The sequence below is a fragment of the Cavia porcellus genome, unplaced genomic scaffold (genome assembly GCF_034190915.1).
Source record: "Cavia porcellus strain 051 isolate PalLab524CR breed Dunkin Hartley unplaced genomic scaffold, mCavPor4.1 scaffold_2, whole genome shotgun sequence".
Taxonomy (NCBI): Eukaryota; Metazoa; Chordata; class Mammalia; order Rodentia; family Caviidae; genus Cavia; species Cavia porcellus.
In genome coordinates this window covers 8748641-8776600 of record NW_026947485.1, presented here as the reverse complement: position 1 = coordinate 8776600, position 27960 = coordinate 8748641, and the positions used below count along the sequence as shown (strand labels likewise).

At 46.8% G+C, this 27960-nt stretch overlaps 1 protein-coding gene across 3 annotated transcripts; it reads left to right on the top strand.

Annotated features, from left to right (window-relative positions):
• Positions 1–715: 715 nt before the first annotated feature.
• Slc26a5 (solute carrier family 26 member 5) lies at positions 716–27960 on the top strand. Of its 3 annotated transcripts, XM_003469805.1 has the most exons (18): positions 716–867; positions 1176–1315; positions 2920–3030; positions 4203–4369; positions 4990–5154; positions 7509–7661; positions 10254–10336; positions 14495–14642; positions 15730–15843; positions 17571–17648; positions 18430–18525; positions 18786–18892; positions 23335–23404; positions 24669–24761; positions 25423–25530; positions 26080–26280; positions 26873–26927; positions 27767–27960. In XM_003469805.1, the coding sequence occupies exons 1-18, from the start codon at positions 716–718 to the stop codon at positions 27958–27960; spliced, it is 2235 nt and encodes a 744-aa protein (XP_003469853.1). The 3 variants fall into 3 exon arrangements, with proteins under 3 accessions (XP_003469853.1, XP_013007852.1, XP_003469854.1); XM_013152398.1 differs by lacking the exon at positions 2920–3030; XM_003469806.1 differs by lacking the exon at positions 18430–18525.

The following is a 27960-nucleotide window of genomic DNA, read 5'->3' as shown; positions in this document are numbered from 1 at the left end:
TATGGCAAAGCTACTGTGCATATTCTTGTACACATCTCTATGTGCACAGATATGATGGGGTTTTATTCCTTAGTTATGTCTTTTCATATGACTGGTATCACTAGGAAGCAAAGGAAAAGCAGAACCACGCCAATAGTCTAACGCTTGACAACATAATCAACTTTAAAACAATACTATAATATCACACAGATATTTTGAATTTGTGACCCTATGCAAAATCCTGGGGGCTTCCTTCATGGAGATGGGCGTCTCAGTTCTGAACCACAGCAGAATTCCTCAGGGGAACTGCAAAAGAGGTTAACGTGGGGTGGAGTGAAAGACCAGTTTTACCCTCTCTCTGTTTACGTGACATACAGCTGCTCAGGCTCGGCCCAGTTTATGGGTCCACTTCCACAAAGCTGAAGGCCACTGACCACATTATTTACCACTGCACTTAATATGAGTTCTTATTAAAAGTATGCACGTTATCCTGTTACTGCTCTGGAGGGACTAATCACACGTACGTTTGTAGTGATTCTGGTTTTGTTCTATGCGTTGAGCGATGAGAGGTGCTGGGGTGTCCAAGTCCTCAGAAAACCTAGAGAACCAGAAGGAAGAAGGCTTAGGACCAGCTGCAGCGGGATTTGGGCGGCTAAGATGGAGTTTTGATTTTTCTCCCTCACTGATACCCAGGAAATGCTTGTCTCCTGCTGTGGATGAATAATTCTGGAGGACTATGGATCATGCTGAAGAAAATGAAATCCTCGCAGCAACTCAGAGGTACTATGTGGAAAGGCCAATTTTCAGCCATCCTGTCCTGCAGGAGAGACTCCACGAGAAGGACAAAGTTTCGGACTCCATCGGGGACAAGCTGAAACGGGCATTCACGTGCGTTGTCTTCTAAGCTTTTGCCTTCATTGTGTCTTTCCGGTATGAAAGAAGCAAGGTCAGCTGTGTGCGGAAGCCTGTTGGGCGGATGGAGGGGAGACGCGTGGTGGTGCTATTGGTGTGCGGAGCTGCCCGCAGTGATCCGGGTTCGTCACTGGATTGGGCACAGCTTTGTCATCCGGGTCACTGTGTTCCGACCTCTCTGTCTCTACCCATCTCTGCCTCCGCCAGTCTGTTTTCCTTCTCACTTGTGGACGTGGGCAAGCGAGGATGCCTTTATGACTCTGTGTCTTTCTTTGTCTTGCCAGATGTACTCCAAAAAAAATAAGAAACATTATTTATATGTTCCTGCCTATCACAAAGTGGCTGCCAGCGTATAAATTCAAGGAGTACGTGCTGGGCGACCTGGTTTCAGGCATAAGCACTGGAGTGCTCCAGCTTCCCCAAGGTTGGTGAGCACACGGCTGGCTGCCTTCCTGCCTCCCTCCCTCGCTCGCTCCTCCCTTCTTTACTTCCTTCTATTCTTTTCTCTTTTTTTTCTTCCTTCTTTTCTTCACTGACCTTGCCTCAAACATGTGCTTGACCTTTTTATCATGACTGCAAATGAATAGTTTTTGCCGCATGATTGTGGAACCCTTCGCCTGTCTAAAGGAGTTCGGAAAGCTCAGCCCTGAAACTCTGCACGGTAGGGAATAGCCGTGCCACTCTGCAGCCCACTAGGCCACTGTGGGGTCACAGGACCTTAGCCCTTGCTAGGTCAGACACTCTATCAACGTATTGTGAAGCTCTTGGCTTCTAAGTCCAGGTTCTAATTACAAATGCCGTGAGTACTAAATTCCTTTGCAGCTCTGTGATTTTACATGAGCTATAAACGTAAGGAAATATTCATTTGTTCTCCTACACGCTGTGTATGTTTTAAGCAGCCCTCTTGGCCTCTTTATCCACAGGAGCTAAACACCCCATCAGGGAGTGACACGAAGCAGCTAAGGGATTTATTCATTGTAATTAACGTTAGGAGGAAAGCACAAGAGACAGTGAAGTAACAGGTAGAGGGCTAGGCCGGGAAGAGAAGCCACCACAGGAAGTCCTTTGGAGACTTGAGACATAGGCAGAAGGCACAGCGCATGGGAAGGCGCCGGGTGGGAGGGCTGAGTGTGGCTGGCCAGCTGGCGGAAAGGAGGGCAGGGAGCTGGGTGAAGGGTGGGGAGGTGGGTGCCGGGGGTCTTCGCTGCTCAGGCCACTTCTGGATTTCACCCTGAGTGCAGGGAAAGCTGTCTGTGTGCCGCTGTCAGGATGGACATGGCCCTCACGTGTCCACAGAGAACATTTATCACAGAATGAAAATGAGCCCTGGCGTGAACTGGGTGCTGGCTCGTCCTCTTACCAATGCCCCCCTCTGGCGAAAGCAAACCCCTGCACCTTCCATCGGTGCCCTGTGGACTTGCAATCGCTCCAAGACATGGTCTCCTAAGAGTCGGGACAGTGTGAGCCGCGGGAGTTGCAGAACGGGGGATCTTGTGACCCACATGGATCAAGTTTTCTGGACAAAACGCCAAGCTTTCCCACTGGCAACCCGGGCACCCCAGAAGGCCCCTGGCGTGGCTCCCATGCACCACGTGGAACTCGCACCTTCCAACATAGGGGCCAGAGGCGGGGTGCAGGTGCAGGCGTCACATGGACCAGCAGTGGACAATGGAGGCCGCTCACAGCAGAGGGCTCCCCAGGGGCCCATGGGACGCACCGCTAGAGCAGGAGCACCTTCGCATGGACACTGAGCTGCAAGCGCACCTGCCAAAGCAAAAGGCTCCACGGCCCTGGCCTGCTTGTGCAGAACTAGAGCAGGGGAAAGCCGTGCACGGCCCACGGGCGATGGACAGGGAAGACCGCACTGGCCCAGCCGTGCAGGCGCAAGGCCCCATGCGGGATCGGGGCAAAGACCGGGCAGAGCAGACGCATGGGGCGTGGGAAAGAGGGTGGCAGGGTGGAAGGGGACGCGCAGGGCCGAGCACCACCCCTGGCCGCCTAACTCTCCTCTCCGCTCTCCACCCACAGGCCTGGCCTTCGCGATGCTGGCCGCTGTGCCGCCCGTGTTCGGCCTGTACTCCTCCTTCTACCCTGTGATCATGTACTGCTTCCTGGGCACCTCCAGGCACATATCCATCGGTAAAGCTATTCTCTGGCTTGGTATTCCAGTCCCTTCCCCGCTGGGGTCCCACGCTTCATCACGTGCCAGGGGAATAGTGTGAATAACTTTTGTTACACACAGTAGGTGCTTTAGCGAAGCTTCGTGGTGCACACCTGTAATCCTAGCCGTAGGGAGGCTGAGGCAGGAAGATCACCACAAGTTCTGGTCTACATAGAAAGACTCTGTCTTTAAAACAAAACAAAAGAAATGAACAGGTCTTTAAGCAATACACTCCTCCCAAGACTTCTGGGGTTAATAACACTTTTATACCCTTGGCATAATAAAAAGGGACAATTTGTATAGCATAGCAGCTGTTACAATCTGTGAAATAAGTGGTTCATTTCCTAATAAAATTACTCTCATCTTTCTTTCTTTCTTTGCATTCCTATTACTATGCTTGTGTATAATTTTCATCATATTTTAGTCTCTGAATTGTACATATTTTCTCTTTCACCGTTTCAGATCAGATGCATGTGAATTTCACAATAGCGTTTCACAATAGTGTTTCAGGTTCCACAAACACAGTGATTCAGGTAGCTACTGCTGGGTAACAAATGGCCCTCAAGATACCAACTTGTATTATGGATCAGTTAAAATTTTTAATTAAAAATGTATAGAAAATATGACAATCCTTTTATCTGCCCCCTCTTGCAGTCAGGACTTGGGAAGAGCTGGTGGGCATTTCCTCCCATCTCTCTTCTTCCTCTCTTCTGTTCCTTTCCCTCTCTCCTTCCGTGTAGTCCCAGGAACTCTCCCCATATGGTGGCCCAGGCTCCTGTGTAAAGTTTACAGCTCTCAGGTAGATGCTGTGTCACATCTTTGCTTCCCTCTGAAAGTCCTTTTGATTGCTAGCACATCTCAGGCCCACCCGGATTAGAGAGAGAGGCCCTGGACTCTGCCTTTCCATGAGGAGATGTCCAAGTGCAGGGGAGGTGCTGCTGTGGTCCTGTTGGCAGAGCCCGGGCTGCACACCTGGGGCAGGACACTGGGGAGGACCTTGCAGGGGTGACCTGTGCGCCTCGCCTGTGTCTCTCGGCATACTGGCCACATCCCCCGTGGACATAATGGAGTTGGCTGTGCCCATCTCCTCAGCTACACTGGGTAGTTTCCATGCGCCCCAGATAAGATTGATCCTGCTTCACCATTCCAGGTCCTTTTGCCGTTATTAGCTTGATGATCGGTGGCGTGGCTGTTCGATTAGTACCAGATGACATAGTCCTTCCAGGGGGAGTCAACATGACCAACGGTACGGAAGCCAGGGACGCCCTGAGGGTGAAGGTCGCCATGTCTGTGACCTTGCTCTCGGGAATCATTCAGGTAAGCCCAGGGCGGACACACGGGGCTGGTCTGTTCTCCTCTGACACATCTCCAGAGCACTCCTGGCTGGTCTTACCCGATGGGCAGCCAGCCAGACTCTAGAGCTGAGCAGTCGGGAGGCTGAGGCAGGAGGAGGATGGCTGTGAGTTCAAGGCCAGCCTGGGCTACCCAGCAAGACCCTGTCTCCAAAAGTAAAAACTTCAAAGAGAGGTTCAAGCACAGCAGTCCAACTCAAGGCCTTATTTACAACAGGAGAGGCAGGCAAGCTTTGGCTGGGCGCTTCATGATCCCAAAAGCAAGTGCAACCTGAAGAGGCAGGGTCAGTTAGGACTGGTTAGGACTGGAGGAGGACATCCCTTATCTGCTTGGCCAGAATGGCCAGGAGACACAGGACCAAGCGTGCCTCTAGCTCCAGGGGACTCAAGGCGTGAGTGTGACCCATGCCTGTGACACCTGCAGACGGCCACTGCCTTCTCTGCAGCCAGTGACTGGTTTCTTAGCTGCAGGTTCGAGTCCTCAGTGTTAGAAACAGGCCAGAAGGAACTTTTATGCATTTTCTGTTGGGTTTAACTTCCTAACCGCTCATGTGATTTGTTTCTGCTTTGCCATTAACACCCCAGTTCTGCCTGGGCGTGTGCAGGTTCGGGTTCGTGGCCATCTACCTCACGGAGCCGCTGGTGCGTGGCTTCACCACGGCCGCCGCCGTGCACGTCTTCACCTCCATGCTCAAGTACCTGTTCGGGGTGAAGACCAAGCGGCACAGCGGCATCTTCTCGGTGGTGTATGTGAGTAGCGGCTTCCAGCTCCGCCACGCTGTCTTCTGCCTCTTCCCTTCTCTGGGCCCCATTTTCTGGCTTTCCAAGAAACTTCTCTGCAAGACTTAGTTATTCTAGAAAGACAATTACAGGGAAGCCCGAGCCTGAAAACACCATTTTAGTGATTTATAGACTCTGATGACTTCACCAAGAATTCTTCGTAACACCACCGTCACCCTAACAAGGCCCCTTCTTTCTGTTTTGCCTGCCTGAGTGGATAATTTTTGAGAGAGATATATTTTCCTGCTACGTTTTTCAATTACTTGTTAATGTCCAAAACAAACAACCCATCCTCACCAAAAAAAAAAAAAAAAAACCAAAAGCCATAATTCCATCTTAAGAAAAACACAAGTAAGGCAGGCAGGCATGGTGACACCTGCATGCAATCCCAGCATTCTGGGAGGCTGAAACAAGAGGGCTGCTAGTTCAAGACCAACCTGGGAAACTTAGCAACTTAGTGAGATCCGGTCTCAAAATTAAAATTGTTTAAAATGGCCGAGGAAGTAATTCAGTTCATGGGCCCTGGGTTCAATTCACAGCACTGTCCTCTCCCCCCACCTCAAAAAAAAAAACTATAAAACATTAAACAAACACAGCCAACCCAGATTAATCTAATAAAAGAGGCACAGACTCTGCATTCAACTCAGAGAAAATTTACTTGCAAGCACATAGCAATCAAGTAATGTGAGAGCAAGCACAAATTCTAAAGATGCAGTGTTTTTCACACAGTGCAGCATAAACGGAAATCCATGACTGAATATAGTCTTAAACTCCCGCACATTCTGAAGGTGAAGACACATTTCTAAATGACCCAGAGATGAAGAGGAAATGATGAAGAGGTTAAGACTTGGGAGATGCCGTCACCATGCCCGGCACTAGGGGGCAGCAGTGAGCCGAGCAGATGTCACCCTGCCCCCTCCAGCTCCCAGTGCCGGGCGGGGATGGGGGTGCTTAATAAATCATCATTTGCAGGAGTGTGTAATTAATTGTAAATTACATCAAGTGCTATGAAAAGAAGGCGCAGGCTATTCTGCAGGGAAAAAGCCTAGGAAAGTCACATTGAGAACACATCACATTTGAGTCCTTGGTTGATTAGGATGGAAACAAGGCCCAAGACTGTTCCCTAAATACCTACTTTATTAGTTTCCAATAATTGCTGGTGACAGACTTCTGACGCTGAGGGGCCTCAAACCCCTTGTCATAATGAAAATGCAACATACAGGTCCCACTGAGAGTGCTCTAGACATCAGCAGGGTCGACAGGAAGGGGTACGTGGCTTCGACAGGCAGGTGTGGGCTTTGGGTGGCAGAAAAAGACTGCCCTAGGACACAACCAAGTGGCTACACACACGCGCACACACACACATGCACACACTCACAGCCTCCAGCTCCTTCCCAAACTTATCCCCTGGCCTGCAAGGCCCACCTGACTTCCTTCTTCTGCTGATGATAATGTCTTTCTCTCTCGCTGTCTCCCTAAAAGCTTTTCTGTGCATTTCTCTGGAAGTTTTTTGCTGATATTAATCCACAATTCTTTTCCTAACAGTCACAGCTCAGCATCAGGGCTATTTTTCTGAATGTTATAACACTACAGCAAAACACTAGCATATCAAAAAAACACCCTAAAATTGGCAAATAAGAACTGCTATTATGGAGTTGTATAAGGTAAAAATGCCTGGTGGGCCAAGCGTGGTGGCACATGCCTGTAATCTCAGAATTTGGGAGGTTGAGGAAGGAGAATCACTGTAAGTTTGAGACCAGCCTGGGCCACATAGTGAGTTTAAGTCCAGCCTGAACTACAGAGTCAAACTGTGTCTAAAAAAGACTAAAGAAAAAAAATGCCTGGAAGACAGTATAAAGAAAGAAACTTCAATCTGAGAACATTTGTGTGTGTGTGTGTGTGTGTGTGTGTGTGTGTGAATGTGTGTGCGCGCAGTTCTGAGGCTGGAGCCAGGGCCTTGCACATGGTAAGCACACACTCAGCCACTGAACAGCAGCTCCAGCCTGCCCTGTTGAATTTTAAGTCTCAGCTCTTTATTTATTTTTTATTTTTTTATTGTGGTATATAACGAAATGTATCCCTGTATTTTTTGAGCGTGCAATTCAGTGGTGATAAGTGCATTCACAGGGTCGTACAGCCAGTGGCCCCTGAGCATTTCCAGAATGTCTTCCTCATGACAAACAGAAGCTCCAGGCCACTAGCCGCGCCCCACCTCTGTGCCGCCCCGTCTCTCTGAGCTGCCTGTTCTAGGAACCGCGTACTTGTCGCGTCGGGCAATGCAGGGCTGTTTCTTGGTGTAAACTCCCGTGTTCACTGTGTTACAGAGTACAGTTGCTGTGTTGCAGAATGTTAAAAACCTCAACGTGTGTTCCCTAGGCGTCGGGCTGATGGTTTTTGGTTTGCTGTTGGGGGGCAAGGAGTTTAATGAGAGATTTAAAGAGAAATTGCCAGCGCCCATTCCCCTAGAGTTCTTTGCGGTAAGTCCTACCTGGGGAAGACCTGCCAGCTCCCGGGACCCCGCGCTCCTGTTTCTGGGAGGGATTTTGAAGTGGATGCAAGAGGGAGGGGAAGGGAAAGGGTCTTCTCAGTTCTGCCACAAGAGCTAACAGAAACAAAAAAAAAAAGAAACAGCAGTAAGACATAAACACAGATGACTTAAAATGTAGGTGAAAATCATGCATACAATTTTACCATTATCTCTGAGTTATAGGATTGTACAGGATTTATTTTCTTCGGTAATGAACACATATTAGCTTACTAACCCAAGAAAAATAAAGTTTTCATTTAGAGAAGAGTGAAAGACAAATGTTCCCAAACTTTCCCAGCTCCCTGGCACTCTGAAGCCAAAAGAACAGCTCACCCTCTTACTAAGTAGTTGAGTCCAAACACCTTAGTACATATTTATAAGAATATGGTAGTGTTCTATGGACATAGGCACACAAATTCAGCCCCCAAAAAAGTATGTTACTATTTTCTTAAATAACCGCAGTAGCGAGCGCTTGGAATCTGATTGGACATCGCTACCTTCATCTCCCGTTCACATGGAATTTTCAAAGCACAGCAGCCACCGAACATGAAGCTTTGCATAGAGGCCACTATTGTCAGCAGCTTGATGTTCAAGCTGAGAACCACCTCAGGCCAGAGGTCTGCACGGTGTCCAAGAGGTGGCGCTGTGTCCCTGAAACCTTTAAAAGTCCCTGTGAGTTCCCTTTGGCATTCTGGGGCTGCTAGGATGCACAGTTTTGGGTGCCTCAAAAAGAGAGAAATGAAAGCTGTATTTGTGTCTGATCCAAAGTTAGGGGAAAAGCCAACCCCTTCTTTTTTCTTTGCTTTCGTTTGCTTGTATCTCGCCAGTGCCCTTCGGGACGAGAGTATTAGGACTCAAACCCAGGGCCTCCTGTAAGGCAAGAGCCTGCCATGTATGAGCCACGTCTCCGGGCACCATCAGTACCTCTTAACGCGTTGCTTTCTGTTTTTTGGTTTTGTGGTTTCATTTAAAGATGTTCTCTCCCATTCCCAAGCCCCTCCTCTGGCTGGGACTGGACCCAGGGTTCCTGGTTCTCTCTGCAGCATGGCGATCTGAGCACCTTTGCAGTTGGGAGTCCAGAGGGCCTGTTTGTGAAGGACAGCGTCCAGGCGCCTTGCCCACCTGAGAGGGCGTTTTAGTTCTGTGCAAAACTCCCTGTGAAGATTCCTTTACGTTTCTCGGGCCTGTGCTTCCCCAGAACTCTATTGCTGAAATTACAGTCTTTTAAAATCTTCCTAAACTTCTGAGTTAAGCCTTAAGCTCTCCATCTAGCAGAGAAAGCAGAAGCCATGCTGAAAAGTTTGGGGACAGAGTCTTTGTAGTATTCGTTAAGCAAAAACAAAAAGTTTTTTAAAATCTTAAAAATATGTTTTCAGTTTTGCTTTCTATTTTTCATTACATGTGTTTGTGTCACTAGGAGAACAAAGGTTTCATCACTTATCACCATATAAAACTAACATTCCAGAAACTTGATCCATATTTATGTTGTGAATTTAAATATTCTAGATCTGGGCCCAGGGATATAGTTCAGTGGCATAAGCACTTGCCTGGCAAGTGCAAGGTCCTGAGTTTGATTCCTAGTACCAAAAAAATAATAATGAATATTCTGGACACTCTCCCTGGCTGAGATGCACCAAAAAATGCAATTAAGGGTGACAAACACAATTGCCATGAACAGGAAAGGGACTGAAAATACGCTTGGCCCTGGTCTCTGGGCTGCAGTCTCTGGCAGTAAGATTAGCTCCTTATCACTGGGCGCTCCTGCAGGGGACTGGTCCTCTTCCTAGTCACCGCTAAGTCCTTCTCTCCTGGAGCACCCATTCAAAAAGCTCCATGCACCACAGCTACTGGGGATATAGCAGGTCATCGTCATAACTTGCTGTGTCCTGCATTGAAGGTCACACTTTATACCTGGGGAGAATGAATCCAGGAGGCCCCGGGGACAGTGTGCCACTCACCTGGAGGAGATGCCTGCAGGTGGGGGCGGGGCACTGACTGCATTCCGCTGCTGACCTACAAGCTGGGTCATGCGGTGGATTCTAAAAAGTCACTGCCCCACCCCCACCATGCACATTTCTACCAACTGAAAATCAAGGCCAATCTCCATGCCCAGCCCTCAGCAAGGAACAGAAGCAAGGGCCTTCCAGAACAATCCCAGGCCTTTAGAAAATAGTATTGCCCACTTCAGTTATGTGGGGCAGAGTCACAGAAGTTAGAATTACTGGACGTTGACAATAACTCCTTCTTTTTAGTCCGAGCCTTCAAAATGAGACTAAACCATGGGTGGCAGTAATGCCTGTAATCTCAGAACACAGGAGGCTGAGGCAGGAGGATCAAGAATTGGAAGCCTGTCTGGGATACCTTGTTGAGACCATGTCTCTAACACACATGCACACGCACACTCATGCACACACACACTATGTGCATGCGCAATGACAAAGCTAGAATAGATTTGCCTTGCTTAACAAATTCTTTGAAGCTTATTCATGTAACATTTGAATATTGATGTCTAAAGCTGCGGCTGGGTTTGTGTATGTTTTAGGTGGTCATGGGAACTGGCATCTCAGCTGGATTTAACCTGCAAGAATCCTACAACGTGGACGTGGTTGGAACACTTCCTCTGGGGTAGGAAAATAGTTCCAGTAACAGAGTGACTTGAATAATCAGTGGACCTGTTGTTTCTAACTCCTGCAATAGAGCTCTTGCAACGAAAAGTAATTTTTTCTACCTGTCGAGTGGGGTGGGTGAGGGTTGGGGGGATTTAAGAATCCGTGGCATGTGTATGCATTTGCTGTGGTTTTTAAACAGTTATTACCTTCATCACTGTTAACTGTATAGTTCAACACTATTTAATATATTCAAATTGTTGTAAAACAGATCTCTGAGATTTCCTCATCGTACAAATCAGAAATTCTACATCCTTTCTCCATCCCCCAACCCTGTAGTTTCCATTTATCTTCCTGGTCCCAAGAATTTGACCTTTCTAGACACCTCGTACTAGTGAACAGTATTTGTCTTTTTGTTACGGCTAATTTCACTTAAGGGCCTCAAGTTTGACCCGTGTAGGACATAACAGTGTTTCCTTCCTTTTTTACGGTTGAGCAGTGTCCCACTGTATGTATATGGTATATTTCATTTCTGCATTCACCCAGTGGTGAGCATCTGCATTTGCCTCGTGGCTGTTGTGAAACGTGCTGCTATGGACACGGTGGTGCCAATATGTCTTTTAGATCCTGCTTTCAATTCTTTGGGGTGTACTTCACAAAGTGAGGTTGTCGGATGCTGTGGCATTTCCATTTATGCTATGGAGGCTTTAGGAGACCCCGTACTCTTTTTCCTTAGCAGATACACAAACGTTATAACACCATTCACTGTGGAGAATGTTTTATTGTGTTTCATCTTCTTAAGGGTTAGGGTTAGCAGCCAGCCTCTGTTCCAGACAGGGGCATTGAAGGTTCTGAGGCTCCTTACTTGAATTTTCTGGTCTCAGATGACAGGGGATGGAACAGAGCACCATGAGTAGTAACACAGTGAAACCTGTTAGTAACACTTAGGGAAACCAGGAGAATAACTTCCAGAGCAGTGACCCGGATGTAATCTACACGCTATGAACACATCTTCAGGGGGCGTGGTCACACGTAGATGGAGTTGGGTCTGCGCAGGCGCAGTAGGCTAACTTAAGGCTCCAGGCACCAGGTCTCCGGGCTACAGCTCTGCACCACGGGAGATTCCAGCTGTGCCCTGCAGTCAAGTGGCCTCAGTCAGCGGTGCATGCTTCTTAGGGTAGCTTGTGAGCCATCTTTTCTGAAAAACAACTTTTAGGGGAGTTCAGGGTGCTGATGGGAAGACAGCACCGCATCCTGTCTTCTCAACCCCTGTGCCTGAAGAAACTTGCACTGGCTTTAAACTTCTAAGCAATGAGTGGGGGTTGCAAACATGTTCCATAGTATTCATTGTAAAGCAACGAGACAGTAATAACCGCTCACTTTTCAGATGGAGCTTTCAAGGAACCGCAAGTTAAGGAGCTGGGAGTTGGGTGGTTCTCTGTCCTTCTGCATTGTTCTGATGTTTTATTCTCTCTTCTAGTTTATTCTTGACAACTCTGTAGCAAAAGCATCCCTGCTCTAGGGATGTGCCTGGGTTTTGGAGGTTGATAGAATCAAGGGAGTGAGACACTGTACTTGTAATGGGTCACAGGCCCTGAAGCCACTGCCCTTTGTACTGTGGTGATCTCTGGCTCACTGTGAAAACAGTGAAATAAGGGTTGGGACATATTAGAGAGACGTAAGTGAGGTTAGTGACGGTGCTGAGTCTCAGCTGGGACCTAGAACTAGTCTTTAGATACTTGGTTAAGTCCTCTTTCCCTTACCTCAGCCCTGGGTCTCTAACTCAGTCACATGGTAAGGAATCACCTCTGATTGGATCCAACAGATAATCCTATTCGGTTACTAGTTACACATAATTTGGCTAAGTGGGAAATTCTTGCACGTAGATTGCTCCTTTTGAAAATATACTGATAGGGGCTGAGGATATAGCTCAGTGATACAAGTGCAAGATCCTGAGTTCCATTCCTGATACCAAAAAAATAAAAAAATACACTGATACATTGAAATTCACGTATCACCATAATCCCTGGGCAATGTCTTCCTTTCCCTGTTGTGTTGTCCTCAAGTGTGTTTCTTTGCTTCTCTATACAACAAGTAAATTTTAACACAAACAAATAAAACAAAAAAAAAACCCAACATTTTACCTATCTAGAACTTGGCTAATGAGAAACCTTATCTTTCTGGACTTTACCCAGAACCAAGCAAGTAACCAATACCTACCTGATTATCTACATGCAATCATACTGTTTCTCTTATCTGTGACTCCTATTCATCTATAGCAAAGTGCCCCAAAACAGCACCACTCTTTGCTCATAATTCTTCAGCCTAAATTGCACTCGGTGGTGACTTCTCACACCCCACACTGGAGGTGTGGCCTGGGGTGGGGGCTTGGGCTGGGGTTTGAGAAGGCTCCAGACTCCTCTGTGCCTCGGCTGGCCTGGCTGGAGCAGCTGGGAGCTGGCCTGGCATCTTGTCTGCACTTGGTGTCTCCGGCAGGACAGCCAGAGTGCTTTACCTGGTGGCTGAGGGCTGCACTAACGGACAAACAGAGAATTTGCTGGGCCTCCTGTGTGACATCACTTCCACCTCATTCTCTTGATCACAGCAAAGCAAGGCCAGCCTGGACTCAGCAGGGGAAATGCTGTGCTTCTGAAGGGAACTGCACTCTGTTGACCCTGCACAGATGCATGCACACTGCAGGGCCAGGCAGAGGCCCTGACTCTCCAGACCCCTGTCCAGGCTACATGGAGCCTTCCTGACCTCATTCCAGAGTCCGCCTTTTCTTCCATTCTCATTCCTCAGGCCCACTCCTGCTGCTAGGCCTTCCCTGCTGGCCGAGTTTCTGCAGCAAAGTGCAAGAGAAAGATGATGGCTTGGTAGTCAGACCTCCTTAGGAAAATCACTTACCCACTGAAAACATCTCTTTTTCCACCTATAAATTGAGATTCTAAGGACACTTACCTAACAGGACTGTGTGGCCTGCAGTTTACAATCTAACCTTAAAGACACCAGGTTCCTTTCCTGTCCCCCTCCCTGCCCCATCCTGACCCCAGAATTTGATGAAATGTCTCTCCTGTCCCTTTGCTATGATGTCGAGAGAGGCAGCTCTTTGGAGTCATTTAAATGACTTGTTTGATTTGGGACAAGTTGTTTAACCTAACTGTGCCTCATTTTCTCCTCTATAAAACTGGGATTACAAGGATGCCTCACTCGCAGGACTACTAGAAGGAATTAAATAAGCAGAGAATCTGGCACAGAGGAAGCACCTAATAAATGGTTGTGCTTGTAGTATTGTTATGGGGTAGCACTTACATGATTGCCATCATTACCCAACCCATTGCCTTGAATTGGAGCAGGATCAGGATGCCTCTGAAAAACCTTGTTTCTCTTTCCCTGTAACAGTGTGGGTGGGCTGGGGATACAGCTCAGCGGCACAGTGCCTACCTGGCAAGTTCGAGGTTGTAAGTTCAATTCCTGGTACCAAACGATAACAACAAAAAACAATCTGGACAATCCCTATTACGTTTCTTTAGGGCAAGGGGCCTCAAATTGCAAGAACCAACAAAAACTGAGTTCCCCTTTGTGGGGTTCCAGGGGTCCTCCAGCTCCCCAGAATTCCCCAGTGAGACCCAGGAAGTGTGATCTGTACTGCTCCTTCCTCATGTTAGAGCTGGACTGGAGGGACCAGTGACACAGGAAGAGCTAGTACACTCAGGAGCCCTCCCTTCTGATGTGAGCAGTGTTACAAGGACAGTAGTTTTCCTCTGAGTTAGCCCATGTTCAATGCCCTCCCCTCCCCAAGACGGGTTCAGGTGTCTTGTGGCATCTGAGTCCCTGGTGGACCCTCCCCTCTCCTTTGTCTGTGTCTTACTTACCACTGACATCAGGGTGCCCTTGGTATGAGGTTTCTTCTTTTATAAATAAAAGGGCACCTGATCCCTGCTGATCAACTGCCCAGTGTGCCAGCCAGGCTTGCAGTTTGGGTCTGAAAAGCCCTTCTCTAGGTCAAGGAGGGACCTTGTGTTTGCCAAAACAGAGCAAACAAGTTCGTGTTCCCAGCTTCTGGTGAGTCTGCCTCATTTGCAGTCAGTGCCCTTCCGGAAAGCCCCCCTCTGGTGCTGTTGTGCTTTTCTCCCTAGTGATCACAGGCTTGAGTGACAGTCGGCTTAACTTTCAGACTATTGCCTCCAGCCAACCCGGACACCAGCCTCTTCCACCTTGTGTATGTGGACGCCATCGCCATCGCCATTGTTGGATTCTCAGTGACCATCTCAATGGCCAAGACCTTGGCCAACAAACATGGCTACCAGGTTGATGGCAATCAGGTAAAAACCATCAGTACCCTGCAGGTGCTTCCCAGTGGCACATTCATCGAGCCTTTATACAAGAAAGCAAGTGAACTCAGTTTATCTTTGGTGGTAGAAGAGCCTTTGAATGCATTGGAAATATTTATTCAGCACTACCATTTTTCTCATTATGCATGAACATTAGGTTGTTGGAACCCAAGACACAGAGTCCTCACTCCCTTCCTGGCAAAGCTCTTGCTGAAGAGCTACAACCTCATACCTGGAGCATCGGTTTGCTCCTCTAGACATTACTTCCGTGTTTAAAGCTCACAGCCTGGGAGTCTAATCTCTCTTCAAAACACTTTTTGGTCCACAGGAAGGCTTAGCTTTGTTTATTAAATCCTGGTGTATGATTTTCCCCCGTATTCTTCACTGCTTCCTCTTGTCATGTAGCTCCAGGTAAGGTGTTTAATCCACATGCCAGGAGCTGTCGTCTTGGAAGCCTGTTTCAGTACCCTGTGGTTTTGCAAAGTGTTCCATATTGCTATGAGATGCAGGGATCCCTCTCAAAATCCCCAAAGGAGCCCTAAGAGTGGGACCTGCTGGTCCCAGGAAGATGAGGGTAGGCGCTTGATGAGTAACAGCATGGAAAGGATGCCAGTAGGAACGCATCAAGCACCCTCTCTTAGGGCTGGGATCCATCTCAGTGGCACAGCACCTGCCTAGCAAGTGCGAGGTCTTGAGTTTGATTCCTGGTACCAAAAGACAAAACTAAACAAAACAAAAACAGCACCAGTAAGAACTTTCTCTTGAACAAAACACTTTCTACCTTTTACTTCAGTTTTCTTTCAAAAATTAAAAAAAGGCACTATTTGTCTAGAGGGTATGTTTGGGAAGGAGGGAATGAGTAGGGAACGTAACATTTATCTCTGAAACAGTAAAAATCCAAAATGTTTTTCTCCAACAAAAACCTATTTTCTATCTGGGGCTCATACTAAGCAAATTATATCCGAAAAGAAAATGCTGCAGCAGCCCGTATTGCTGCAAATCAGCCTTAAGTAAGCCGCCCTCACCGCTTTGGGGATGATCTGTCTTTTCCCGTGTGTTTTGTTTCCGCATGGCAAAGGAGCTCATCGCCCTAGGACTGTGCAATTCCATCGGCTCCCTCTTCCAGACCTTTTCCATCTCTTGCTCCCTGTCTCGCAGCCTGGTTCAGGAAGGAACTGGGGGAAAGACACAGGTGGGTGCCAGTGGCCCTGTGAGAACTGTGACGTGGGTGGTTATTAAATGCTAAGCTCTTGGTTCAGCTCTGAACCCAAACAAAAGTGTCTCTACCTGCAGATCCATGTTCCAGTGAGCTGGGCAGTGAATCCCATAAAGGCTTGATTGGTTGAAGGAAACCCAAAGAACTGTATCTATACAAAAGAAGTATATTTTTCGGTTAAAGTGAAAAGTTATGTAGCATTCCCTGTGCTATTGGGAAAGCTCAATCTCAGATGGAGTTGCTGTCAGGAGAGCCTGACACTTTGGGCGGGATGCCAGCACCATCTAGCAGAACGGTCTGTGCTGGTAGAAATGCCATCCAATTGGTATTTGTACCATCCAATATGGCATCCACTAGCAATTTATGGTTCTTAAGCATCTGGTGTGACTATGGCAACCAAGAGCTACATTTTTTTATTGTATTTTATTTTAATTTTTAAAAATTAAGCCTGTAATCCCAGCATTCAGGCGGCTGAGACAGGAGGATTGTTGCAAATGCAAGACCAGCATGGGCTACAAAATGAGCTCAAGGCCAGCCTGAACTGCACAGTGAGACCCTATCTCAAAAAGACAAGAACAAAAAAGAAAGAAAGAAAGAAAAAGAAAGGAAAGAAAAATGACTCCAGAAAAGTAGATTGTAATAGAAACATGAGCTGGCCAGGGGTTTAGCTTAGTGGCACAAGCACCTGCCTGGCAAGCACAAGATCATGAATTTGATCCCCAGTAACAAAAAAAAAAAAAAAAGAAGAAGAAGAAGAAGAAGAAGAAAGAAAAGAAAAAGAAAAAAGAAACTTGAGGCTGGAGGCCAAGATTGATTCTAAATTAGATCATGTGGTCGTGGGTTATAGTGCAGTCTCACCCTATCAGCAACTGATTGAAAAAGACTAAAATCTTTGCTTTTGGAAACCAGATGTTTGCCATAAATATTGAAACAAAGCTTAATCAGAATAGCTGGTCTGAAGTCCCTAACTGGGCAACCCAGGATTCTGGCTTCTACTGAGGAATTGTAAAGAAAAAATGAAAAAAAAAAAAAAAAGGAATAACAAAATCATTACGTAAAGGGTAATATATATTCTACAAGCAATTACTGTTCAGTGTAAACTTTGGAGAATTTGAATAAAATTGGCAGTGCTTCATTTAAAAAAAGATAAATAAATAAATAGAATTTAAAAAGTTAAATAGCTGCATGTCCACAATGGCTGCTATATTGGGCAGCAAACCGTCTTCTGGACTCTTCTTTGCCTGGGGAGTCTTAAATTGCTACCAGGCTTGTCTCTCCACCCCTACCAAGGCTGCTCAGTCAGGACGTTAAGCATTTTTAGTTTCTGTTTAAAAGTTATAAAAGGTGCTAGGTGTGGTGATGCACGCCTGTAATCCCAGCACTTGGGAGGCTGAGGCAGAAGGATTGTGAGTTCAAGCTCAGCCTGGGCTACAGAGTGAGTTCAAGGCCAGAGTGAGTTGCACTATATAGCAAGACCCTGTCTCACCAAAAGAAAAAAGAAAAGAAAAAGACAGAGGCCTCAAAGCTACACAAACCCAAAGCTGCAAAGAGGGAGCGGAGTGGAGGCCCAGGTTCCTGTAATGGTTTATGACTTAACTTGAATCCGTAGTTTCGTGGTGATGGAAGGCATGTGTGAGCACAGCCTCTGCCCCACGTCCTACTCCAGGCTCCTGAAAGCTCCTTCCCTCTCTTCTCTCATTCAGCTCGCAGGTTGCTTGGCCTCGTTAATGATTTTGCTGGTCATATTAGCCACGGGATTCCTCTTTGAATCATTACCGCAGGTGTGTAACGTGGTCGTGCTGTGTGTTCTTTCCCAGTGTGGAAGGTGCTGTTTTATTCGTTTATAATTTTGCTATCTGAGGGGCGTTTATTGGAATCCGGGGAGGTAGTGTAAGAATGGGCCAAGGCTAGGATGGAGATCACGTGCTGTCCTATCCTGACAGCTGCCACAAGCCCTTGGGAAAGCCGTCCCCTCCCTTTGCTCCCAGTTCCTTATCTGCAGTGTGGGGGCTGCACTGCCTGACCACGGAGGTTCCTTCTTCCTTTGTTTGTTTATTTGATTTTTTCTTTTTGAGACAAAAGTCTCATTATGCCGCTCAGGCTGGCCTTGAGCTCACTGTGTAGCCCAGGCTGGGCTTGAACGTGCAGTGATCCTCCTGCCTCAGCCTCCCGAGTGCTGAGATTACAAAGTGTGCCACCATGCCCAGCTCCTTCTCCCCTTGACCTTGTATGACCTTATACTTTCATTAAAAACCTGAGATACCCTACGCCTGAACACCTTTATTTGCTGATATACTGAATCTGGGAAAGATCAAAAAGCATAAGTAGAAGACCGTGGTGAAATAATTCCTTGAGACCTAAGTTTAATTCTCAAGCTCTTGACCACCATGTAGTTTCAGTTCTAGGACACGAGCCTGGCTTTTCAAGGCCCATTTAGCGGAGTGCTGAAAATCCACGTGTTGGTTGCTTCAGTGAGGAGCAGGGGGAGGATGGGGACAGTAGGGGGCTCGGGGCCCGAGAAGAGAGAGGGGAGCCATGGCTGGATGTGCTGTTGCATTGCAGGCTGTGCTGTCGGCTATCGTGATCGTCAACCTGAAGGGGATGTTCATGCAGTTCTCCGACCTCCCGTTCTTCTGGAGGACCAGCAAGATAGAGCTGGTGAGTGGGGCCGCTCAGGGCAATGCGTCAGGGTGGCGACTATTACTAGTGCCCAGGAAAGTATGATGGGGAAGATGTGTGCATGGTGGCTGTGTGTAGCGCCCAGGTAGTGAAGTAAACAGTCTCTGTGTGGTGTGTGTGTGTGATATGCGTGGTGGGGGAGGGTGTGTATGTGTGCTGTGTGTGTGTGCGTGTGCCTGTGTGTTGAAGTCTTCCGGGATTGGTAACTCCTTTCTCCGTGTGCCCTCCGACCCCGACAGACCATCTGGCTGACCACTTTTGTGTCCTCCCTGTTCCTGGGCCTGGACTATGGCCTCATCACCGCTGTGATCATCGCACTGCTGACCGTGATTTACAGGACCCAGAGGTGAGCGCAGGAGCGGGATGGGCGTGAGTGTCCTGGCAGAGACTCCGTGGGCAGAAATGGTGACAGTGGCGCCTTTCGGTTGTTTCTGCTCCGTGTGAGAGGAGCTGTAATGCTCAGGGCACCTGTTGTCTAAATCAATAAGATGCCAGCTACGTGATGACCTGTAATTTCATCGGCTTCTCTACTGTGTCACGGTTTATATTTCCAACAATGATTTTGTTTTCAAACCCTAAGTTCCACCGTCGCCTCTCCCATGCCTGGTCCAAGAGGGGTCACCTGTTCATTTACTCCCTCCGAGTGACACACGAGTTAGCAGTTCACTTTGGCACTGGGGACCAACGTGGGTTTCAACGACGTGAAGTTTTGTGACACGGAGTGCTTGTACGCTGCCCTCCAGGTGTCCCTCCCTCCCTTCAGAGCCATTGATCTCCGTCATGATGTCTTTTCCTAGTGGGAAGCTGAGCCCACTGGGGAAGGTATAAAATCAAACTTTTTCCAAGCTGTTTAGGGCCAGGCATGGTGGCACATGGCTGTAATCCTAGTACCAGGGGGAATGAGGCTGGAGGATCGTGCTGAGTTCAAGGGCAGTTCATCCAGGGCTTTTTCGTTTTCTTTTTTTAAACCTCAGAGTCTTAATGAACATTATGGTTTGACACTGTCGAGGGGCTGAGAGTATAGAATCAATCCCTGACACCAAAAGAGAAAAACACTTGCATTCTCTAAAAACCACAATCTAGAACTGGAGATTTGTGTGTTGTTTTCTGTACTGAATAGGATTTTATAGTTTCTTATCATAAAATTTAAAGTTGGACAAGTTTACCTTTTAAATGCTCTGCTTTCCTTTTTCCCTCGAACACTGAACTAAAGTTGAATGTGTGTGTTCCGTCACTTGGTGGTAATCCTGCTGGGTTTCCTAAGCTCAGGGGACCCATGCTCAGGACACTTGTTTCTCTGTAGCTAGCCTCCTTGTTATAACCAGGGCACACTTTCAGGAGACAGCTAGTGTGCCCTGTTCCAAATACTCAGTTTCCCCCACAGCACCCACAGTTAACAGCCACGTCATCCAGCACATAGCACCCCATCACCTCTTCTGGGCCAGCATTGTGGGTGCTGTTGGTGTGATGGAAGTTTAGCTTCTGCCTCGACTTAGTTATTTTTCCTGTTGCTAAGACAAAATACCCAACACCCAAAGCTAAAGGAGGAAAGGTTTATTTGACACAGCCCTGGTCAGCTGTCTCCAAGGCAGGGTGGCACATGGCGGAGGGGCAACAGTTCCTGGCAGGCAGAAGGTACCGAAAGCAACAAGGGATCTGAATGACATCTAACTGTCTGCCCCTGGCATCTTCTGCAGACTGCTTAGGGCAGGTGGCACTCACTCCCTTAATCCTAGTGCCCTTGATCCTAGCATTGCACCATGAATCAACTCTGGCATCACACATTCTAGATCCAGCCACTTCCAAAAAGCCCCATCTAGGACAGCATGAAGCTTTGGGGGACTCTTAGGCATAAGCCATAACATCTTGCCCCTGGCCCCCTCAAAAACTCGTGCACATCCCTTTATGCAAAATGTATTTAGCCCAATTTCAAGAGTTACCAAAGTCCTAACAGTTTCAGCATTGCTGAAAAGTCCAAGTTCTAAGTCTCCTCTGGGATTTAAGGCAAATTCTTAGCTACAAGCCCCTGCACAAAAGAAAAAAAAAGTTAAACACTTCAAGTATTCAATGGCGTAAAATAGACATTTCTATTTCAAAAATTACAAACAGGAGGATACAAAGGAATGGGACTAAGCAAGCCCAAAATCCAGCAGGGCAAGCATTAAGTCCTGCGGTTCCACTTCCAGCATTCCTGGCAATTGTGGCAAACTGTCAGCTCTAAAGGGTTTGGGTGGCTCTGCCCCTGTGGCACTGCTGGTGGTTGTAGCTCCAAGGGCTTCTTTCTCTGGCTGGCTTTGCTCACTCCTTGCAGCTTCCTTGGACAATCCATATTCTTGGCTTCTCCAGCCACCTGAGGTCTCCACTGCACCTCACACTCACAGCTCCACACACTGCCCTCTCAGAAGCACACTGCCTGGTCTCCCTGACCTACTTCTGAAATCTGGGTGGAGGCCTTCCCGATGCAACTCCTGCATTCTGCATGCATCTCAAACTAGTACCATGTGGATGATGCCAAGGTTTGCTTCCAGCTGGAGCTGTAACCAGGCTTTGCGCTCTCTTGGCTGTAGAGGTCCAGGGCTATGATCCAAATCCTGAGGAACAACTTCCCTAGGCTGCCACCATTCTGGAACATGGTATATTATAGCTTTCTTCTCAAAGTAGTCCTTCACTTTTGGAATTTTAGGGCTGCAAAGGATAGAGTCCTGCTGCTCCCTCAGGCCATTTTTTCTGTTCTCCTGTTCCTCCACAGCAGTCAAAATCTTCTCTGCTCTATCTTTGCAATCCACAGCTTTACTGGAACTTCCTTTCTGGTAAACCTCACAACATTTTAAATCATCTTGGGCTCTTTGTTCTTGATTCTCAACATAGATCTGGCTAAAAGCCCCCAACAGTAACCACACCACTACCTCAACATTCAGCTGCCTTGAAATTTCATCTGACTGATTAATTAGACTGCTGCCCTTAATCTCAGTCTCAGACAAAGTCTCTGGACATGAGTAAAATGTAGACTAACTTTCTGCCAAACCATAACACACATCATCTGGAGTTCAATAGCCAATGCAGTGCTTCTTCCCAGCAGAAACCTCCCAAGCATGATCTTTACTGGTATCATTTCTGTCAACATTCTAGTCTTCTGAGCTCTGACCACAATCTCCCATCAAGCATAGCTTTCAAGCTCTACTTTTTTAGCTGTCATCTCTGAATATTTTCAAACTATTTCCACAAGCCAGTCCCAAAGTCTCCTAACCCACATGGTCAGTTATAGTCCCAACAACAACCCCACTCTCCACACCAAATTCTTAGTTCATTTTCTTGCTGCTTAAACCAAAGGCCCAACACCCAAAGTTCAGAGGAGGGCTAGGCATGGTGGCAAACACCTGTAATCCCAACACTAGGGAGGCTGAGGCAAGAGGATCACTCCAAGTTCATTGCCACCCTGGGCTACATAGTGAGTTCAAGTCCAGCTTGAACTATAGAGCGAGACCCTCAAAAAAAAAAATCAAGTTAAAAGAGGAAAGGTTTATTTGGCTTACAGTTCACAGAAGTTTCAGTCCATAGGCAGCTGGCTCCAAAGCAAGGTGGCACATGGCAAAGGGGAAACAGTTCCCAGCAGGCAGAAGGTACCAAATGCAACCAGGGATTTTAATGTTTTTCTGCCCCTTTTATCTTATGCAGACTATTTAGGGTGGTAGCTCTCACACTGTTGATCTAGCATTGCACCGTGAATCAACTCCAGCATCACACACTCTAGACCCTGCCACCTCCAAAAAGTCCCACCAGTGACTGCATGAAGCTTTGGGGGGACACATAAGCACAACCCATAAACAGCCCCCAAAATGCTTATAATTTAGCCAATATCATAAAACATGTTGGGGCTGGGGATTTAGCTCATCGGCATAAGCGCCTGCCTTGCATGTGTGTGGTTGTAAGTTCAATCCCTGGTTCTGATAAAAAGAAAAGACAAAAAATAAAACATGTTAAAGCAATTATAATCTCCATTGGGTATATATTTGTCAAGGGCCTCCTATGATCCCAAGGAGACACTAGACCCTCCAGCTGTTGCAGTAAATAAGACATCACGGTCCTTCCCTTCAGAAAGTTGGCTTCTCCCAAGCACGATGGACATACACAGTCATGGGATGATGTTAGACGATAATGCAGTGCTATGGCACTCGATGGTTACAGCTACTTACGTGCTTTGCTCTGAACAAAGATCAATGCTGTGCATCCTCGCTTCCTTACAACCCACAGATGTCAGCAGCCCCCTCTCACAGGTGTGGAAGCTGGGTTCTAGAAGCACAGACACAGTGCACAGTGAAGCTTAGGTGGCTCTGGGTTTCTGTGGGTCCTAGTGCCATCTTTCTTTAGAAGATGAGAGTGCACGGTTCCCTGTGCTTCAGTAGTCTTACCCAGGCACAGTGTGACAATCAGTACAAGTGGCCCAAAGGATACCCTTGAGAGCTCATGGAAGTCAGCAGGGAGTGATGGGGCTGGGCCTCCACTGGAAGCGTTAGGATGTAGACCTGCAGACATGAACACCAGGGTCTGCAGTTGGCCAGGAAAGCCCTGCCCTCCTCTGCCTGCTCATTGCTGAGTTCTCTGGGCCAGAGGGGCTCGACTTCCCCTGTGCTGCCATGACATCCCTCCATGCAGAGATGGGAAGGTGCCGGGAATGTAATGTGGGGTACATTCTACAAGGGCACCAGGGGGATCAGATATTCCTGGGCTTGCTACCAAACTCACACTCTGCACCCAGCACCATGAGCTATAACACACTCTGTGTTGCAGCCCGAGCTACAAAGTCCTGGGACAGCTTCCTGACACCGATGTCTACATCGACATAGATGCCTACGAGGAGGTAGGACCCTTTCCTAGGATTTTAAAAGACGGTGAGCGTGTGATTGAAAGGCAGAGGCAAAGGGGAGGAAAGTGTAATAATGAACGTAAAAACCCACAAAATGCGATTTACCATCCAGATTTACCTTTATACTGCGTGTTAACTACTCGAGTTCCTATTTTTCTTTTCCTAGTTTTGAGTCAGGATACGTACTTGTTGGAATTAAAGCATACATGTACAAAATAGTGAAATTGAAAAGTGGTTTGTGTATATACAGATTTAAACTAGTGGTAAAATACTAAATTTAACCATGTAAAAACCTATATGGTGAGGCTGTGCAATTCTCCTCCTCCCTCCTTTTTCTTGAGACAGGGTTCTCTCTGCAGCCAGGCTGACCTCAACCTTTGCTCCTCCTGCCTCAGCCTCCCAAGTGTTGAGATTCTGTGCATGAGCTTTCCCAATTAATTTTGAATAGTTAAAATGATAGAGGCAGGTTTCATTGATTTTGAGCATTCTTTTTTCCTGTGGAATCTCAAAGACTTTACAAAAATCTTTTAAAATTCATTTTGTCTGTTTCATTTTTTGTTAGAGAAGAAGCTCTCAGGCTCACCAGGAGGTGCTAGGAAGGGCAGCCGGGGTTAGAGTTACTGATGTTTCCTGCTTGCAAAGAACCATGTGGATGAATTAGGCTTTGCAAGCTGCTAGAGTTCCACAAGGATCAGAATTGGACACAAAGTACTCGCTATTTTGCCTGTGTCACGAGGCGCCTGCCTCCTGCCTGTCCTCAAACCCTGGCAACTTCTGTTCACTTCATGGGCCTTCTTCTTCTCATCCTCTGGCAGCTGCCTTCCCTCCTCTGCCTCTGTTCTTTTTTTGTTTGTTTGTTTTTTTAATAATATTTCAGTTCCTCTTCTTTGGTTCAACAGTAAAAATGAAGCAGTGACAATCTTGTAAAAGAAATGGGAAGACGGACATTTTTAAAAGCTTTCAAGCTGCTTATGGTGGCGCAGCCTTGTAATCCCAGCTACCTGAGAGGCTGAGGCGGGAGGCCTGCTTGAGCCCAGTATTTTTGAGACTAGCCTGAGCAACATAGAGAGACTCTGTTTTAAAACAAATCTTTTTTCCTTAGTACTTTTCCTGCCAAAGCCTGACACCATTCTACCTACACACCGTCAGAGGACTCTGTAACTTCTGTATACATCTCCACACTGGAGGAGGGAGGCAATTGCAGTTTTAATTCTGAAATAAATCCAGGTGTTCAATTCCCTCATATTTTACTTCTCAGGTGAAAGAAATTCCTGGAATAAAAATATTCCAAATAAATGCCCCAATTTACTATGCAAACAGTGATTTGTACAGCAACGCATTAAAAAGAAAGGTGAGTGGAAAGAAATTAAGAGTGGCTACTTTCGAGGAGGGGAATTGTGGACTGACGGTGGTGGCAAAGTCACTTAAATGTGTCAGTGAGCCTGACTGTACTATTTTGCACACACACACACACACACACACACACACACACACCCCTGTGATAAAACATACCGCTCCGGCACTTCCAGCTTCCAGCCCCCTGGGTAGCATCACAGACATTTGCAGCCCTGTGCAACCAGTGCTGCTGCTCATTCTCTCTTATGTGTATTTATTGCATTAAAAGAAAATGAAAAAAGAATCTTAGATTTTTTGACTTTGGGAATCGTGTTGGTTCCCCTGGTGATGATCAAAACTCACCTTCACGTTGCCCATCAGCCCACAAATCTTTTTAAGATACAGGAATCCAAGAAATGAAGTTTGGTGAATACTGCTCTAAAAATTCTCTTTGCTACCTTCCCTTCTGGTTGTCTCCAATAAAGACTGGGAAACGCTTACCCGTGTTCTCCTAGATCCTGGGTGGTGACTTGCTTCCGGACATCTGAGGGAATGGAAGAACCAGGGGAGGGTGGTAATCTGGCATGGAAAGCACGTGGGGGGATTTGGGGATCAGTGATGCTTCAGTGGGTCCCTCAGAGCCGTGGAGTGATTTCTTTATGTTGTCCTCTGTGAAGACTGGCGTGAACCCGGCGCTCATCATGGGAGCGAGAAGAAAGGCCATGAGGAAGTACGCTAAGGAAGTAGGGAACGCAAACATGGCCAACGCCACCGCGGTCAGAGTGGTGAGTGGACTCCCACCGTCATTGTCCCCGGCTCTTGATCTGCAGTAATTCTAAACAGAGCAGGAAGTTACTAAGTAGGAAAGCTCAGGGTCAGCCTAGGTGTCTTAATGCATCGTGGGTGCGGTCAGTTAGGTAGATGCTTCTGAAATCAGCATTGAAAACACTGTTTTAAAAAATAAAAATCACACAGCACCACGGAAACTTTTTTCATCTGCCTCCTCCTAGACTTATTCAGCTGGTAGTAAAAAGGTTCCAAGGCTGATGTTTAATGAGCAGGCTCAGAACTTGTGGCTTGTCATGCCGAAGTCAATGGAACTAGTTTAGGAGTTTCTAGACATGGAGAGGATGACAAGAGGAAACTAAGTCAAGCCTAAATATTACACACGTTTCCCTTCAGTCGTATGAAGAGGTTGGAATTTGACAAATATTGTAAAGGAGACTTGCTATTGTCAGAAGCGTGAGAGTAGAAAGGCTGATTTTTTTATGGAAATCTCTCAGACCCAAAGTGTATCATAACATGATCCAAGTGTGGTTTCATTTCTGATGCAGGATGCAGAGGTAGATGGAGAAGATGGTACGAAGCCCGAGGAGGAGGATGGTGAAGTAAAATACCCGCCGATCGTCATTAAGAGCACATTTCCTGAAGAACTGCAAAGATTTATGCCCCAGGGAGACAACATCCACACCATCATTCTGGACTTTACACAAGTCAACTTCGTGGATTCCGTGGGGGTGAAAACTGTGGCCGGGGTGAGCATGACCGTGACCAAGTCAGCCAGTGTCTGTCCCGTCTCCACAGGATGGGGTTCGACTGGGGTCCCTTCTCAACTCCTAACGTTCCTTTGTGTTGTTTTTCCACTTTTGGTTATGAAAACATTTTAAATATGGCATAAAGAGTAAAGAGCAGAGCATCAGGAACCTCCTCCTACCTATGATTCAGCTTCAACAATGATCAATTTATAGCCAATCTCAGTTCATTTATACCAACATCACTTTCTTTCCTGTTATTGAAGCACACCCCTACTGTTACATTTTCTATAAATATTTAAGTATCTGTCATTTAATAAGATTCTCTTTTTAAAAATCAATGCTATTGTACCTTTCTTATAGCTAAGTAAAATTTAATAGTATTTTATATCCTTAGTTATCACTATTAGTTTTAAACTAAAAAGCAAAAGAAATACAAAGTTCCTTTCAACTGATTATCTGAAAACTGTTTCATTATTGAAAGAGCTCAGTGAATGAGTTAGAGGGTCTCACATCCCTTAAGTATGTATAGGCAGAAAGGGACTTGTATCTGGCAGAGTCAGGAAAAACTAACTATATTTCAACATTATTACAGATCGTAAAGGAGTACGGAGATGTCGGTATTTATGTATATTTAGCAGGATGCAGTGGTGAGTACTCCTTTAGGATGGGGAAAAGTTTTAACAAGTTACTTTTGTTTGCTCGTAATAATTGCCTTTGGAAGTGTTCACTCCAGTTACAGCCTTCTGACCCTGAGGTGGGGGAAAGGGGAGGAGCCGATGGATCCACGTTCTTCATGCAGTGGCCCCCGTGACACATTAGAGCTCTATAAAGTCATTCTCGCTGATGGCTTTTTCATCCACTCGTTTGGAATACTTTGCCTTATAGTTCAATTAAAACAGTACTTGAGCATAAAAGCTGTGAAGTCATCACTTTCCACATGTCACAAAAGTGAAGGGGATACCGGGGGAATACCCATCCAGCACAGAGCCACGTTATCTTGCAAAATTCCCAATGCATGGACTTTTAGCACAGCAAAACCTCAATGTGCAAACCCATTCAAAACAACACCTGTGTGCTTGGCCACTATAACACTGTCTGTGACAACAAAACCTTGGGAAAAAGTGTCCAAGAAAAGGAACCAGTAAATAAATGAGGGTATGTCTATGCAATGAAATGTCACATAGTGGTTAAATATACATATAATCTCCAATTAAGCAGCCTAGAGAGATATATATGTGCTATCTTTGAGGTAAGTGAAAAAGGGGGGAAGGAATGTTTATGTTCACTCGCCTTTACATAGAGAAATCCTGGAAGGACACCCAGGACAGCAATGAAAGTAGCTTCCAGGGACCGGGCTATGGGATGACACAGACAATGAGGCTTTACTATAGCATTTTAATAAACTGTATGAAAGCGTTACTTTAAAAAATATGTTCAAGACCAAAGCCCCGAGTGCAGAATAATTTTTTTGTCTTATGTTTTATAGCACAAGTTGTGAACGACCTCACTCGAAATCGATTTTTTGAAAATCCTGCCTTGAAGGAACTGCTGTTCTACAGCATCCACGACGCGGTGCTGGGCAGCCAGCTGCGGGAGGCGCTGGCCGAGCAGGAAGCCACGGTGGCCCCTCCGCAGGAGGATATGGAGCCCAACGCCACTCCTGCCACACCCGAGGCCTAG